Below are 17381 nucleotides of genomic sequence, written 5' to 3' on the forward strand. Positions count from 1 at the left end.
AAAACTGTACCTGCTGAACAAAAATGCTCTCCATACTTGTAGGAAGAAACTATGTTGAGAGGAAAGGGGCTTTACACTTTTAATTTCTTACAGGATAATAACTATTTCATGTTTTTGTTACATGTTTTGTTACTTTCAAAACCAGCATTAAAAATGTTTTCTATTTTTTAATTCCTTAACAGAAAGAGCGGGAGAAGGGATCTAATCTGGCATTTATGTTTCGACTGCCCTTTGCTGCTGGCAGGGTTTTCAGCATCAGCATGTTGGACACACTGCTTTATCAGGTACTGTGAATAGTAATGTGACTTAACACAAATATTGCCACTCATTTTATTGTGCTTAATTGCTGGATGACCCTATTTTCTGACACAGGATCCAGTAAAGTGCATCTATACTGGGACCAATCAATGGCAAAAGATAACGGAGCGTGCTCCATGTGTTAGTTGAGGTATCAATCTCAAAAGCACCCTGTGACTGCACAAAATCTGATGTTACATAATTTAATACAGTTTTTGTACCTCTCCACAAATAGCTTCAATAAGGCCTACATAAATTACAGGTTATACAGAATTGTAATGCTTGTACTCTGCAACAAAAAAGGCAGTGCCCATTCCCATGGCATCATGTCCTAACAGAAAAGAACAGAATTACTTTCATATGTAATTTATTAATCTCCTGCATTTGCTGATAAAGGCTTCGATTACTTCATAGTGTCCCCTCCTCTCACTCATGTTAACCAGACCTACAGAGGCCCAATCATAACATTGTAAAGTATGCCATGCTTGCCCTTGAAAGGAATGCATTCAGTGGTTACAAAGAGCCAGTGGGGGAGGAAAAGGGAGCAATTCAACCTTGTGGCTCAGAAGCCAGGAAGTAGTGATGACACAGAATCAGGGAAGAGCACAGCTTCAGAGAGTTGAAGAAAAAATATCAGAAAATACAGTCAGGGCAAATGGAGGCAGTAGTTGCTAGCTTCGGGGTGGAAAATAGGCCAATATTGCTCACTCTTCAGCAGTGCTTGTGTTTCTGCACGCTCTGACACACAGGGATGCCCAAGGAGCAGCCCCCAGCGCCACCCTTCAAGGATCAAGGCACACAGCATAAGCAGGAACATCACCATGGCCCACATCATCCACTCACCTGAGCAGCCTCCTGCTTTGTCTCTACCCAGGGATAGCCTGTGGATGCTTTAGTACTCAGGTGGAAAGCTTCCTTGCAGGGAAATTAATTTACTTGGTAATTTGGTGCATGAAAGGTGTTCTTTCATCGCAATTCTACTTCCAAATAAATTTCCTGAAAGCAAATCCAATCAATAGAAAAATTCCTGGAGCTAAACTTGTCTCAAGAAGTCATTAATATGTAAACCAGTCATGTATATGGACATATAAATTTTAAGGTTCTAGAAATAAATGTATTTGTATATAAAACATCTTCATAATCGTGCCCCAAAATATCAGCATCGCATACCACAATATTAAAAATAAATAAAAATACCAAAAACACATATATAGAAACAGATCTGTCAATCATCAACAGCTCCTGCCAGCACATAGCTAACTTTGATATTTTATGTTTGCTCCTAGACATGAATAATCATGCTATGACTTGACAGAGTACCACCATTCACCAGAAAGTGTTTAAAACAAAAAGCCTCACATGCTCATTCTCACTCTAATTCCACCTGTCCTTCCTTTGAACTGCTACTGCTCGTAGGTGAACTGTCATTTTTCCAGAATTACCTTTCTTACTCCAAGGTAGAAATTCTGTAATAGCAGCTCTTTGTTCTTTTTCATGGTCCCATTTTCTGTCTTCTTCTTCTATAAGAAGCAGAACAAATGACATGGGGAACATTGGGGTTCAGCTGGTGTTTCCCATTGCAGGCTGAATGAGAGGTATTTGAATTATCTTCAGGACAGTGACTGAAAAATGAAAACTTGGTCTTGCAATTCCTGCTGAATAAACCCCTTAATCTAATGAAAACTCCATGGTAGAAAGGATGCAGCCAAGATAACAAATAGGTTTAATTTGCAAACAAATTTTATTCGAGATGCTCCTTGGCATTTAGCCCATCACAACTGGAAGAGTACCAACACAAAAATTAAAATAGCTGAATTACCAATGTATCAAATGAAATCCATCTAGCTTCTGAGTTTGGACAAATCCAGATTTCTATAGCTCTAAAGGATTTCTGTAATACTTTTGTGAGGTATTTCTTTGTGAAAGCCTTTTGGTTAGCCATGCATTAGCATGAAGCCAGCAGAGCTGTGGTGTGTGCTGTGTTCCAAGGACTGCAATGCTGCCCTGCTACACCTGAGTACAGGTGGCAAAGAACAGCTCAAAGAACAGCTAGAAAAGCATCCACATGGCTCTCTCATTCCAGCAGCCCAACCCAGGAGGAGAAATGTTTGTGATTTTAGCTGATGTAATTTCAGTCTGTTCCTGGCCTTAGTCTACACTTACCTTTTAACCAATAGCAACACACTGTTCAGCAGAGCAACAAGGCATATCAACCCTTAAAAGCACTTCAGATTACTCATTTGAAAAAATAGTAGCAGTTTCACCTCAGAGGGACCCAGTGAGGACTGCAGACCCATCTAACATATGCCAGCATTTCTTTTGCACAGAAGAGTTCATTATAATTTCACACCTGGTAGGGCTAACACCTCGCTTCCACTGACACATCCATCTTTGCTTTTACTGTGCCTTGGTATGCCTTAGTCCCTTGAATCTGGTACGTACATTGCATGAACATGCAGAACCAGTTTAGAAAAACTTACTTTATATAAGTAAATTCAGCAAAAAAAAAAAGGGATCGATATTCGTACAGTGACTGAGATACTTAAAGAGATGGACTGTAAACACAGATGTATAATTTCTTTGAAATTCACACATGGTGTGCTAATGGCTGCCTACTCACTTGTTCATTAAAGCTTTTTTCTTTCTTTTCTGTCTGTCATGTTAAAAAATCTTGCAGTCATTTGTGAAGGATTATATGATTTCTATCACAAGACTTCTGCTGGGACTTGACACCACACCAGGATCTGGATTTCTTTGTTCTGTAAGTTATTTAAAAAAAAAAAAAAAAAAAAAAAAAATCAGTACAGAGTACCAGAGAAGATTCTGTACTGTCTGCAAAATACTTCAACTTTCTTTGTATGGCATTTCCTTTTGTGAAAGTTCAAGGAAGGCCATCTGTTTCCTTTTTCATCAGGGAGAAGATGAGGAAATGAAACAGAAAACATGCCCATTTTTAGTTCCATAGCAAAAAAACATCTCCCCAAGAAAACACAATGCATTCTATTCAGCAGAAAATTGGAAAGTTTGGAAAACACAGGAATAGCACATTTTATATGAAATACCAATGGCAGTTCAGCAACCAATTTAAAAATTAAGTATACAAAAACCAGGAAGTGCAACCTGCATTGTGCAGCCTAGCCAGGAATATCTCCCAGTCCCCATTCCTATGGGCAATAAAGTGCATAAGTAGTTTATACATAAAGATCAGATGTATTAAATGACTAGGAGTTAGAGTTAAGAAGTCATCTTGTTGTTATATATGTCAGTATTCTCCAATGCAGTTGAACTGTGTGTAAACACACATAAAACCTTAAACAACTGCAGTAATTTTTACTAAAATAAACCCCACCTTTTTGTTTTCTCCCACACCCATCATACCCTGGGTAGCAAACAGATCATTACAGGTTGAGTTATTAAAAGTTGCTTTGTCGGGATCTATAAAGAACAGTTGTGAGGTATGATGGTTTTAAATGTTTAAATAAAAATTATGGATTTCTTGGTCAATCATTAAGCTTCATTACAGTAAATATAAGAATTTGAAAGTACAATTAAATCTCTAAAAAGGATCATATACATCTCAAAATAAAGCTAGTGATGAAATAAGTGAGCTTTGTGTAAGACTTCTTATGCCACTCATGCTTAATGTATTACTTCCTCCCCACATAGTCAGCCTGCAGTCTGGTGGACACAATTCAAATTCAAAATACTCATGTACTCCAGTCTGTCCACACCAGCTTCTTACTGATGACAATATTTAGTTTAGTCATTTGTATTTTAGTCAAATATAGACACTGGGTGAAGGCTGCCATGTAAATTTTAAGTAATCTTAAACCAAGACCAGGAGTTCATAATGCTAAACTGCTTCCACACAGGGAGAAAGCAAAAGAAACAGTCTGACAAATTCAGTACAAGTTGCAGATTTGTTGTGGAGCAAAGGTGCTCCACTACAAAGGGATAATTACCAGCTAGTGTTTAGTTTTTTGGGGGTTTTTTGTTTGTTTTGTTTTCATGAGTAGCATAGTGAACAAGTGATAAACCCTCAGGAGTTAAAAGCCCTCCCCTCCTATTATTATTTGTACAGATGAAAATCACGGAAGAGGATCTGTGGATTAGGACATATGCCAGACTGTATCAGAAGCTTTGTTCCTCTACAGGAGACATTCCAATTGGAGTGTACAGGACAGAATCCCAGAAGCTCACGACGTCTGAGGTGGGTCAGTTCAGCGTGCCTTTCTGTGGGTTTGACTGCAGAGTGCACGAAGCCTCTGCTGACCGTGGCTGGTCACACTAGCCCAGGCTGAGCCCTGAGCTCCAGCAGTGCCCGCAGCCAGTGGACACCTGGCCTGTGATTCCTGTGCTGGCCTGCAGGGAATGGATGGATGGAAACAAGGGGCAGCCAGGCACGGCCAGGGCTCTGGAGTGAGCCCTGCTCCTGCCTCGCTGTGCTCACTAAGGGCAGTGTTTGTAACAAACCCTGTAAAACCAAGCCCTCTGGCACTTGTGTCAACAATGCCAGCATTGTGTCTCAAAGCAGGCAGCATTTCAGTGCTCCCATGAACTTCTGATTCATTCTCTTGTTGCCCATTTCTTGTTAGTGTTATTCCGAGTATTGTGGGATCTCTCTAAATTTAGCTGCCGAACAGTGGTAATATTTTGTATGTGTATTTCTGTGCTTGCCACATTCTCTGTTCTCCATTTCTCTGTTTTAAAAACTGGCAAAAATATACTTTTTCCTGACTATTTAACATACTTTTGTTGTTTGGGCAGCTTTATTTCTGTCATGTATTATCCATTTGTTTACGTGGCCATTAACACTACCATCTCATTAAACCATGGTTTTACAATGCAAAAGTGAGCAACTCTCTCCTCCTTTCTTCTGAAATACTCATAGCTTACACTGTTTCCAAGATAGGTGATTTATATTTTCTTTTCCATATTTCAGAAAAATATCAGAATACATTCAGGCATATAATGCTTAAAGGCAAGATTTGCTCTTGAGGAAGTACATTCAGCTGAAGTTAATTTTTAAAAAAGGGTGACAAAAAACCGTGCAAGATTCCAAGAGATATATGGGAATATATCTTTGTGGACCAGTGCTATCTCTGCAGGTGGCTTTTACAGCTTAGCCAGTGGAGTCTTGTCACGGCAGTAATGTCTTTTGAACTATAGAAGCCTTAAAATAAACCATCAAAATCATTCCTTGGAGAAGAATGTAGTCAGCCTCATTGCTAATATGAAAAAAAGGTCTGTCACAACTTTCCACAAAAGTGAAGACATACAGGATTTTAAGAATTCATTAAATAAGGATAAGATAAAATTCATGGCAATGCTTTATTCTCACATTCGTTATTTAACTTCAGGTCCAAAAAAAGAGAATGAGTAGTTCTGCTATTACTTCCTACCAACATTCACAGGTAATCTCACAAAGAATTTGAGATAAATCAGGTAGAGGATTAAGGAAGGAGAAACCTCCTAGTTAAATTTTCAAGTTGTCAGGTGTTGGACAAATGTGGGAGAATGGCACTCCTCCTTTATTAAGTGAAGAAAAAGTAGTTGTTGTTCTTTTTAAGCTGAAGGCTCTGAATGCAGGCCCCCAGTGTTTTTTTCACACAAAGACTTTTGCAATTTCTTGTTTAGTGACTTCGAATTTGTACAACCTTTCCCAGCTAGAGAGAGACAGGGAAATCTCCCCTCACCTACCTCTTCCCCAGAATACAAAAGAGCAACATCTAGCTCTGCATCTGTGGCCTTTATGGATAGAGAGCTACAGACACAGAGATGCTGAAAGCTCTAATCTTTCTGCAAATGTTTATTTTGAAGTTAATTGATTTTTTTACTTATTTCACTAATGAAATATTAGCATGGGTTATCATTTTAGATTTTCAATTCATTAAACCAGAAAAATGTCCTTGGTAAGATCTTTAAAATGAAAATAAGATAAAAGAAGTTCACTCTTTACTCAGGAACTATGAACTTCTAACCATAAATTTGAAGGTTTATAACTCAGAGAACCTTCAACATGGTTATTAACTTGAGTTTAAACAGACATAAGAAACTAAATTTGTACTGCACATACCTGGGTGTTGTCAGGTAGTAAGATGGGTAACTTGAGTCATGAGAACAAAATATGCCAATATTTAATATGTAAACTTTATCCTTTGGCACTCCCTTTTTCACTATGCAAATGAGAAGCCCTCATGTCACTGACAGATACTCATAATTTCTTTAAAAATAAAGCAAGTTTTCAGTGACCCAGTAACTAAATAACAAGTGAATCTAGCCTGCCTCTCAATGACTATCACACCTATGACCCAAACTATTTCCACTGCACTCCAAAAATATAAAAGAGAGATATGAAATCTTTTTTCATTACCTGTATGGCTGCTTTTCTGTGGCTCCTGTTTAATAGTCCATAATTGTTTCTTTAGATTCAGTTCTGTTTAAATTGTCTTTTGTTTTCTTTTTCCCTTTCTTTGTCAGTCACGAGAAATGGCTTCACAAGTAAGTATTTGCTCACTGTCTGCCTTTTTCTGGGTGTCCTGGCTGAAGCAAGCCCCACACAGCTGCTGGCTTGCTTGCTTCCCCCAAGGTGGGATGGGGAGAAAACTGAAAGGCTGAAAGGGAGAAATCTCTTGGCCTATGGTAAAAGCAGTTCAATTACTTAAGCAAAAGCTGTGTGAAAGCAAAGCAAAGAGTTTGCTCATACGTCTGATGGGCAGGGGGTGTTTGGCCATCTCCAGGAATGCAGGGCTCCATCAAGCACAGCTAGGAAGACAAATGTCTTAAGTCCTCTCATTCCTTCAGCTTCCTGCAGCTGTTCCTGTGGAGCACAGCACCATGGATAAGGGATATCACTTTGGTCAGTTGGGATCAGGCATCCTGGCTGTGTCCCCGCTCAACTTCTTGTGCTCTCCCCCAGCCCACTTGCTGCTGGGCTGGATGTGAAGCAGAAAATGCCTTAGGTCAGTGTCAGCACCACACAGCAGTAATGAAAACATCCCCATTATCATCACAAATCCAAAACATAGTCCCATACAGGCTGCTGTGAAGAAGTGTAACTCAATCCCAGCCAGAAACTGTATGTTCCGTTCCATGGTGGGAGTAAAATCCTCACAGAAAATGGAACTATGCAATGGATCATCCTTGAGTAAATGGATCTTAAAGCAACATTGTTCTGGACACAAACAGCTTGCTAAAAATCTGAAAGCTGACAGACTGGGAATTTCAAAGAAGCCCAGTGGAATTCTGGTTCATTTTTGGGCCTACTCCTGTTAAATTCTGAAGGTAACAAATCATCTTTACAGTGAAAAGATCATCCGCTGAAAGCCTTAAGGTTAAACATATTAAATGCCAGTGGAACAAAATCCCCAAGCTTATCGCAAAAGGAAAATGTGGTTGTACTTAGCAGTGGTTTAGACAGTTTTTGGAGCAGAAAAGCATTTCTAGAACCCTGGATGCAAGTATCATTCTTGGTAGGCAGAGCAGTAAAATTTAGTTAGTGTAGAACTTGCAGTAAGATAAAAAATAAGGCACTGCTTCAGAATGGAACAGATGAAACTACACCTTCAAACTATTTCACCTTTTACACAGCTCCCAGGGAGCAGCAAGGCAAGGGAGCAAAAATCTAAAGTTAATCAATGTCTGGCGTTATCACCACAGATATCTCAGTCACCATCATCTCAAATATGCACACTGGTGTGTCCATGACTACATTCCCATTCCTGCCATGTGTAGACCAGCCTAATGTTTAGATTTAGGGCATGAAACATTCTATTAGAACACCATGCTTGAGTAGGTCACAGCTGTCTAGCAGCACAAGTGAGCAATCACACCCTTCAGGGTACACAGTGGGATATGTGGGACAGGAACCTGCCTTTAAAAAACAAAAAGCAAACAAAACCAAGGATCTAAAGGCAAATATTTCTTCACTGTGTGGCACAGGAATGACACCAGGTCATCAGTTACGCTTCTCATGTAACAGATTTACCTTCTAGGAATTAGGAACTAGGAATTGAAATTCAATGAAAACAATCAAACTTCAAAATAATGATAGTTACAATACAAAAGTATTTTAAATGAAGTTCAAGACTGGTTAAAACAGAGGGGAACACACAGTACTTTGCACTGGAGTTTTATCTTCTGTGTGTTTAACAGCTGCCACTGGCAGACACACTTTTGTGCTGCTTTTGAAAGAGATTTTGGGCTTTGATGTCGCTTTGTTTTTAAAGCTGATTTTTTTCCTCTTGCATACAGCAAAGGGCCATTCTGCACAGCTTTATCAACAAGGCATGATAAAAACTTCCTCATTGCTGAAGTAAATATTTAGCTTTATGACCTTCCTTTATGCTTTCAGCTCACTTATGCCAGTTTTTAAAAACTTCAAGGATTTACACATTAACAGAAACAAAAAACTTGTTCTTTCACTTGGCCTCTCCATTTAGTCCGTGGCTCAAAAAGTGACTAACCCTCCTGCAGTGATGATGATTGGTCTCTGCCTTTACACTTCTGCTGTCAGCAGGTCTGGGTATTTGTTTTGTCAAGAGCTTGACAAGGAGAGCTGCCAATGCAGGCAGGAAGAAAGGCAAAACAAGACCACCCTCTACACTCAGTTAGTATCAGATTCGTTCTTACCAAACGGCTCCTTTCAACCCATAAATAGCACCTTTTCCTGTGGAATGTACTCTGCCTACTTTAGTCCTTGCTGTAAAATGCACACAAACCCAAAATGACAGTCTAACAAAAAACAAAATCAAATTGCATTCTTGTTCAAAGGGATCCAGGTTCTCTCTTCTGCCCTAACATCAGCAGTAAGTAACAAACCTTCAAAAAATCAGGTTGTTAAGGAAGAAAAAAAAAAACCAAAAAAAAAACCCAAAAAACCCCCACCAAACACACAAACAAAACAAAAACAAGCCAAACAAACAAAAAACCCCCCAAAACAACAACAACAAAACCACACACACAAAAACAAACAAACAAACAAACACCCCAAAACCAAACCCCCTTTTTCTATTGCAGAGTAAGCTGAAGAGCCTCAATAAATTAGCTGGTCTTTACTTGAGGCTTATTGCAAGATCCTAGTCTAGAATATTAAAAATGTGATTTTATTTGAAGTGCTACAACATTAACATTTGAAGTGCTACAACATTAACAGTAGCGTTCTTTTTAATTATGGCGTTTGATTGTTTTGCTCTTTGATTGGGTTGGTTTGTTGCTTTTTTGTTTTACACAGATAAAATCTAATTTGTGCAAAAGTGAAAAATATAAGTATCTTTTACACTGTATCCAGCTTACTCATATCAAATACTATTTTATGGACTCCAGAAACCTCACAGATTCTGTGGTGAGCCCCTTACAGAAAGGTGTTGATGAGGTCAACAGAATCTTGCTTTCAGATTTCATGTTAGTATATCCTCCATTAAATTTGCTTTGTTTGCTGATCATTACCAGCATAGTCTGTTTGAGAGGATTCACACAAACTCAGCCTGTTCATTTACATCATCTTTGTTTTATACTTCATGTATTTATTTTAAACACTCACTGCACTGAAATCTGTGACCAGTAACTTGGTGATGTGCAGGTACTGATGTGCAGGTACAGCAAGGGCTTCGCTATTTCAATGTCAGTAAAAGACGTTCAAATAGCACAAGAGGAACTCAGGATTGTTAAGCAAGTAGTTTTGAAACTAGAAACTAAAACTGCTCATTAAGTCTAAAATACACATTGAAACAATTTATCTTAATGAAAGTCATCTTTTGAAATGCTTCCTCTTATATTCTCTAGTAACTTTTGTATGTTAGAAATGCACCTGTAGTCCATCCACCTGTGTTATTTCAGTACTCGTACATGCACATACCATGGGTGTTATTTGGCATAAGGTAAACACAGCAACAGAGCAACAGATTTTGTCTCATAATTATGGGGGGGGGGCAGGGGTGTCACTATATGAGTAACTATTCTATCACTATTCTTTAAGGTAGGAATCAATTACCACTTTCACAAGAGGTGCCCTAAATGACACTGAAGGTTACTGCTTCCTAATTTCAAGCATGCTGGAAGGTCGAGAAGACCTGAGAATTTGAGATATAGTTAACAGGTGTGTTCTACCTGTGGTCTCAAGAGCGTACTGAAGTACAGCCAAAGTTGAACCATTACTTAATGAACACTCATGTTAAAAGCAGTTACACAGCTTAGATTTCTGAAAGTATGCAGAGGGGGAAGAAAGTGGAGAAGTCGTTCAGAACTGATTCCTAGATTCAGGAAGGGCAATATCAGAAGGCTAAAATTTGTTCTTCTCAGAATCCCAGTGCAATTGGGCACAAAATAACACTTACCTGCTTTTGCATTTGATAAAAGTATTCATACTATAAATGAGCTTTTTACATGAAAAGTCAAAGTGTAGTAAAGGGTGCCCAGTTCAGGAACACTTGCTAAGTACAAAGCTCAGCAATCCCCTCAGCTCCATCGGAGGCAAACCCCATGTCCAACGGCACTGTTGGAAGGAGGAGAGAACGTCTTCATCTGCCTCCTTTTAATACAGCTCTTCATCTCTCTTGTCATTTTTCTTTCAAGTCTCAAATCTCCATCAGCGTGGAGGAATGGGAGGACACCAAAGACACCAAAGAGCAGCTCAGCTGCCGCGGTAATCACCGGAACTCCACATCCAGTGACCAATCCGACCACCCGCTGCTGCGGAGGAAGAGCATGCAATGGGCACGGCGCCTGAGCAGGAGGGCCCCTAGGCACTCTGCTAAAACTGCTGAGAAGATCAACCAGCAGAGAATGAACCTCTACAGGAGGTCAGAAAGGCAGGAGCTTGCTGAACTCGTGAAGAACAGAATGAAGCACCTGGGCCTTTCTCCAGCAGGATATGGTACCACTATTACAGTACTTGAGTAGCAACATTAGCATGGTGTGAAGTGGACTTATTTGTAAGAAATTAAGGAGCCTAAAACAAAATACTAAGTTTATGATAATGCTTTTTTTTGTTGTTGGTTTAGGTTTGGGTTGTTTGTTGTTTTTTGTTTTCATTTACCAAGAGTAACTTGGAGCGTTTTTAATGCATTCCATTATCAATCATTCCTATGCTGAGATGGAAGGCTCAGAAGGCAGCATGTCAGTCACATTTATATTTAGTAGATTAAATGTGTATGCTGCATTTATAAACATTGAAGAGCTGCACCATATTTCCACAAACCTCTTGAAATAAAGATGAAGACAGGGCTGTTGCGAAGTTCACTCATATGTCAAGGCAGGGAGTTGTTTATATGTGAAGGATATTGCCTTTTCCCCGCAATTTTCAAAAATAACGCCCAAGTATCACATGAAAGTCATTTTTAGAAGGCATGTTTTACTAGGTCTTTAGATGCCATTTTTATCCATCAAATCATTCTCCAGCAAGGCTGATGTCAGGTTGCTTTTTAGTCTGTAGGATTGTTTTGGGTTTTTAAGCTATGGACAAGAGCTCCGTAACACTTTCTAACACATGAACCACAGCTGGCTAGGTTGCCTTTCTCTGGCCTTGGCCCTGTAGCATGTTGGGTGGAAGCCCTGGGGCTATGGGTTCTAATTTCCTAGAAACACCAGGAATTTCTAAATATGTAAATACAGGCTCTTTATTCCACACCCCATCTGGATAATTTCTGTGCCTTCTTTCTTAGATGTTTCTATACAAGTCTTTGCAGAAAGATTCAGGGTTAAATACTTCCAGGGGTTTCACAGGCCACAATGTGTTTGATCATTGGATCAAACACAAAAATGTTTTGTAAATTTAATTAATATTAGTAACAAGAATACTTTGTTGTATTCCTGCTATTCTTTTCAAATCCTAGTTAAAAGCCAAAAGTAAATATTCATTTCATTACTCAAATTTAGGACTGTAAGATACCATCTACAAAGCAGGAAAATCTTGGTTGTTAAATGCTTTACCTGATTATATTTATCTAATTCCGAGTTATACGTTTTCCTAAAAAGCTAAAGAGGATTTAACACAGATGCACTACCTCTCCTTTTGCCTCTCCTCTTCAGTCTGATAAGATTAAAACCAGTCTTACTGCAGCAGCCCAAGGAGTGTGCCAAGAAAAAATGATACAAAAGATACTGCAATGGCAGCTACAAAAGTGTAGCTTAAACCTTAAAATTATCAGCCTTCATTTCAACCCATCATTAGGAGAACACTTAAGAATGCAAGAGACATACCGATTTCCATTTATACAGCCTTCATATTTAAAGCCCTTAGCATAGGTGATAAAAGGGAAGTTCTTCCTGGATAAATAGAAAAAGGAAAAAAAAAGGTTTATTTTGACCAAATCTGAAAATGGATGAGAATGCCATACACCTGCATTTAATCTTGGTCATCATTTGAACTTGATGCCAGCCAGCAGGAGTCCTTGCTCAACACCAACTTCCCAAAGCTGCAGGACAGATTGGTAAATCCACTGAAATGGGGTTACATTCAAATTGCTATGACTGAAAAAAACCAGAAGGTTTTTAAAACATTACATTTGAAAACAGGATGTTTTTAGAGCTGACAACTCAAAAGATAATAACATCAGGTAGTTTCAATATGAGTACATTTGAAAAGAAATTGCTAAACTTACGTGAAATCACTCTGACACCAGACGCTTTTTTGCAGCTCTATGAAATTTCATCAAATTAATATGTCAGAAGTAATACTTCTCACAGTTAATTTGTATATGTAATTTATTTGGTACTTTTTTTCCCCTGTCCTCTAGATGAAATGAATGATCATCAGAACACCCTTTCTTACATCCTGATCAACCCTTCTCCAGATACAAGATTAGAGCTGAATGATATAGTGTAAGTTAAAGCACACATATTAAAAAATAGTCACAAATCTGTTAAAAAAAAAAAAAAAGAGACTTCCATTTAAAGAGACATCTAATTAGACTATATATATATAGACTGAAAATACACATATAAATATATAATGCATAAATTTGTAATGTTACAAACCTGTTTGTAAACTCCCCTTACTTTGTATTTTAAATTGAAAAAAACTTAATCAATGCTACCATGGGAACTAAACCAAGAACCTTCAAAGTAAGTCTCTAAGTCTTGCTTAGGTCTTTTCAACATTACAACTCTCTGCACTTACCTTGGCTTGCAGCACGTTGTTTTTGTAACAGCTGTAATTTCTTTTTGTAGATACTTGATCCGACCTGATCCATTGACTTATGTTCCAAATGCTGGACCCAGCCGAAAGGACAGCTTCTGCAATACAGTGGGACAGGACACCAGGGAGGAGACACAACTTTGATATATAACTCACCACAAAATTCAGAGACAATTTTATATGCATGTTGTTTCCACTAACTGTTTTGCAAACTGAGGGGTACATTTTATTCAGATTTTGGAAACAAAATGACAGTAAGTGACCAAATGCAGAAATGTGGTGCCTAGAACCTCTGATTTCAGGGATTGTCAGGTATGTGGCCTGTTCAGTATGGTAGTTGAACTTTGTCAGCGTAACAGAACGATGACACCCATTGCTATTTAACCCATATGAACAAATGTCAGATTCCACCACGGTTTGCTTAGATGCTCCTAAGCGTATTTATGCAGCTGGCAGCATGTCAGTGACTGAGCTCCTGACCAACATTAGATTATCTGATGCCCATAGAGAGACAACGCCCGATTTGTAGTAGCAAATACGTTAATATCTAAAGCTGACAACAAGGCTTTTCATGTCAAGAATTCAGTCTTTGAAATAATTTTCAATCTCAGCCTGTCACCCATTTTTATTAGTAGAGATTAATTTCAGTCCCATTTTAGCCTTCAGGACCTGGGGTTTTGTTTCTTGGGCTTACACAGATCAGGCTGAACGTAGCAACCTCATCACACCGCAGAGGCTGAGACATATCAATGAAAGAAGAGCCCAGCTGCAGGAAAGTCCCTCTCATCTCACACAGGCAGGCCCCCCATAGTGGCAAAAAACTGGGAAGTTACTGTGTGAAGCTGCATACAATGGTAGCTCAGGTGAAACATAACCCTTTGAGCCTTGGTGAGTTTGTCTATAGAAGCCCGAGTAGATTACAACACAATAGCGAGAGCATCCCTCTAGGGAATGATTCCTACAACAAGCTCTTCATATTTTCATGAGTATGCTAGAACTACAGATGTCCAAAGCATTTCATGCCTAGTGATCCACATTACCCAAAAGTGATACATTTTCACATGAAATTATGTATCTCATTGAAAATTAAAGAAATTTATAACCCATTTCTCAAAACGAATGTAGTTCTACATGGTGTGAAAAAGCATTATGGATCTAAAACCTCTGCTTTGGCATGATGTACACAAGAAAGCATCTGCTTTTGTAAGAAACAACTACAATTGGTAAAGCTTTCTACAGAATTAAGCATGTCTGTCTTCTGACATGATCTTCCAAGATCACTGTCACAAATGGGGAAGAACATACCCAAGATTTTAAACCCCCTTGTGTATGTATCTACATGGAACTAGTACAAGTAATTTTGCAGGTAGTCTGATATGGAAAAATTGATTATTCTCTGAACTCCCTACTTGTACAAAAAAATCACTCAAAACTGTTTATATTCTCTTCTATATTAATTGGTAGAAGTACATTCTATTTCTGAAACAGAAAGCACAACCAGGTTGCCCAGTAAGCAGCTCAGGATGTGAGTGTGTTTATCAGCATTGTAAGGATACTGAAATCAGGTCACACCCGCATTAGGAATGACAGCCAATCTGCTTTTACTTCCTGTCTTCCTCTTAATGATTCCAAGGTTTAACAATTCAGTGATTCTGCTTAGAGTCCATTATTGCTCAGTGCTTTTCCACACTTAAGTCACTCATGAGTTTATTCACAGGTAAAGTACTTTAAATGGGCTCTGTGGGAAACAAAGGAACAATTGAAACAGCTACACAGACTGAAGTCTACATTTATTCAAAACAGTATATGGTACGGGATCTTGTCCAAGACCTATCATAGAAGTTACCCAGATTCGCATATACAGTGTGAATAACTTTCCTATTTTTAATACCTTCAAGGAGAAAACTCTATTCCAGTTGATTTTTTTTTTTTTTAAATACAAGTTTCTTAAAAATGTTCATTCCAAAATATTAGGAGGATCTGTTGTTTCATACTGAAGGCTTCTCTAATGGAGTCTCAGAGAGGCAGAGAGGCTTCCAGACCCATGGCTATCCTTCAGCAGGCACGCTGGATACTCTGCTTTTAGTGTGGGTCACAGTTCACAGGAATTCCCTCTGTGTAGCACACACTGATTTAAGGACTCTCTGGCAAAAGGATCCATAGCTCAAGGGCTTGAGTCCTCCCATTTAACAGCCCATAAAGCAGCAGAAACAAGCAGTGAGGTGTGTCCATTTGCCCACTTAACTCAGCAGAACTGCTGCTTAGCTAGATTGGAATAATAGCATCTAATGTGACCTGGTATTTCTCCAGGCTTAATGAATTTCTAATTGCTCATTAGCCCCAGAAGATTTGCTAAAACAAACACAAAGACAGCTGGAAGCACTTGGAGTCCCTAAAATGAATGCAAGTCAATCTTTGTGAACAAAACACTTAGCTCTCTTCAAAATCTGCTGGAAGACAAGCAAGGTAGTAAAAACTAACAACAGCTTCTGATGAAGCAGAAGTTCTAATAACCCATGAATAATATACCACAAAGTTCAGCTATTCGGAATAATGCTGTCTTTCATGTTGAAAGCAGAACAGGTTTACTTTCTCTGCAATTTCTTCACATACAGACTTACTTCTAGTGGGATTTTGATCTTCCAAGACCAGCATAAGCACCATACATTAACCCTGAATGAGACAGCATGCACAGTCCCTCAATGACCAGAGAGGTGATTCTTTAATAGTCATCCTACAGGCAATCTTATGTTCACATACTTTCTTCTCATCATGATTATCAGAAATGTAGCACAAACCTAACTAGACCGGAGACCAGACTGAGGAACAGGAATCTCAAGGCCCAGTGCTGGAGAAGGGATGATGTAGTTCTAGAATGAGCAAGGTCAAATGACTGTTGAACAGAGGAGTTTGAGCAGGCAACAGTTCACGCAGTGAAGAGAGAAATATGGAGCTGTGAAAAAAAAGAATATTTCTATCTGTGCTTAACTGTATGTATTTTTCCTCCTGGCTCACTTCTATCAACAGCCCAAAGATCCTGCTCTTCCCCAACACTGCCTTAGCACAGCCAGTTTGGTACCCAGAGTCACAGACCCAGAGAGGGAAGTGCTAGCTGATAATAATTGCTTCATTCTCAAGGAAGTGTCCAGCAAACCAAGACCTCCCTATGAAAATGTGTTACCCAATCTGCAATAAAAAAGTCACAAGAACTCTTTCAATGGCATACAGCGTGTTCCCTTAACTTTCACTCCAATTCCACAAGACATGTGAATTCACATACTACGTAAAAAGCATAAAGTTCTTGAGTTTTTAAAACCTGCAGTGGAATGAATTAGGGAAGTTGTGACATTTTGTCTCAGAAATTAAAAGAGCTGTTATTTCCCAGCATTAATATTTTCTCTCTCACTAACAACTTTATACCACAACTATGCTTCAACAACTTCAAGTATACAAATACATATTACTGAATATTACACATCTTTACTTACTGATGCACCAAAAAGCTAAAGAACAAATAAATTTTAGGCTCCAGCAGTGGAGGAAAACTGAAATGACATCAAATGCAGCAGAGGTAACACACAGTTCTCTAGTTTCTAGAGAATTAGGGCTGGGAGCAACCATTCTGTAATTTTGGAACACTGATATGAGATTTTTTTAGCATTGAATTCTGTTTGATATCCAATGGAAACCAGCCACTAAAATCTGGAAATGAATTAATAACATGACGCAGCTCTATGCACGCACATCAATTTGTACATCAAGGTTAGAAAAATACTTCTTCAAGGCAGGGCTATAAATGTAGAATTTATAAAACAAAGCAATATGCATAAAATATGGTTGCATATTCTTAATATGCTATTAGAAGCAACCCTACCCACCTTGAAACAGATGTACAATGAATAAATGTCTGAAGAGTGGCACTTCAAAGTTTCAGCCACTGTTCTTTGTG

At 38.7% G+C, this 17381-nt stretch overlaps 1 protein-coding gene across 4 annotated transcripts in view; it reads left to right on the top strand.

The window, feature by feature from the left end:
- Nucleotides 1-16737, top strand: part of KCNT2 (potassium sodium-activated channel subfamily T member 2) — a 119951-nt gene extending 103214 nt beyond the window's left edge. For 2 of the 4 annotated variants that reach the window (XM_040072695.2, XM_040072697.2), the window contains 7 exons: nt 183-284; nt 2975-3058; nt 4379-4507; nt 6778-6798; nt 10870-11170; nt 13032-13116; nt 13465-16737. In XM_040072695.2, coding sequence (XP_039928629.2) covers nt 183-284; nt 2975-3058; nt 4379-4507; nt 6778-6798; nt 10870-11170; nt 13032-13116; nt 13465-13576 — 834 coding nt within the window. In that variant the 3' untranslated portion in view covers nt 13577-16737. The remainder of the gene's footprint in view (nt 1-182; nt 285-2974; nt 3059-4378; nt 4508-6777; nt 6799-10869; nt 11171-13031; nt 13117-13464) is intronic. The other 2 variants (XM_040072696.2, XM_040072699.2) reach the window with 1 other exon arrangement.
- The last annotated feature ends 644 nt before the right edge of the window (nt 16738-17381 follow it).

The sequence above is a fragment of the Hirundo rustica genome, chromosome 9 (assembly GCF_015227805.2).
Source record: "Hirundo rustica isolate bHirRus1 chromosome 9, bHirRus1.pri.v3, whole genome shotgun sequence".
Taxonomy (NCBI): Eukaryota; Metazoa; Chordata; class Aves; order Passeriformes; family Hirundinidae; genus Hirundo; species Hirundo rustica.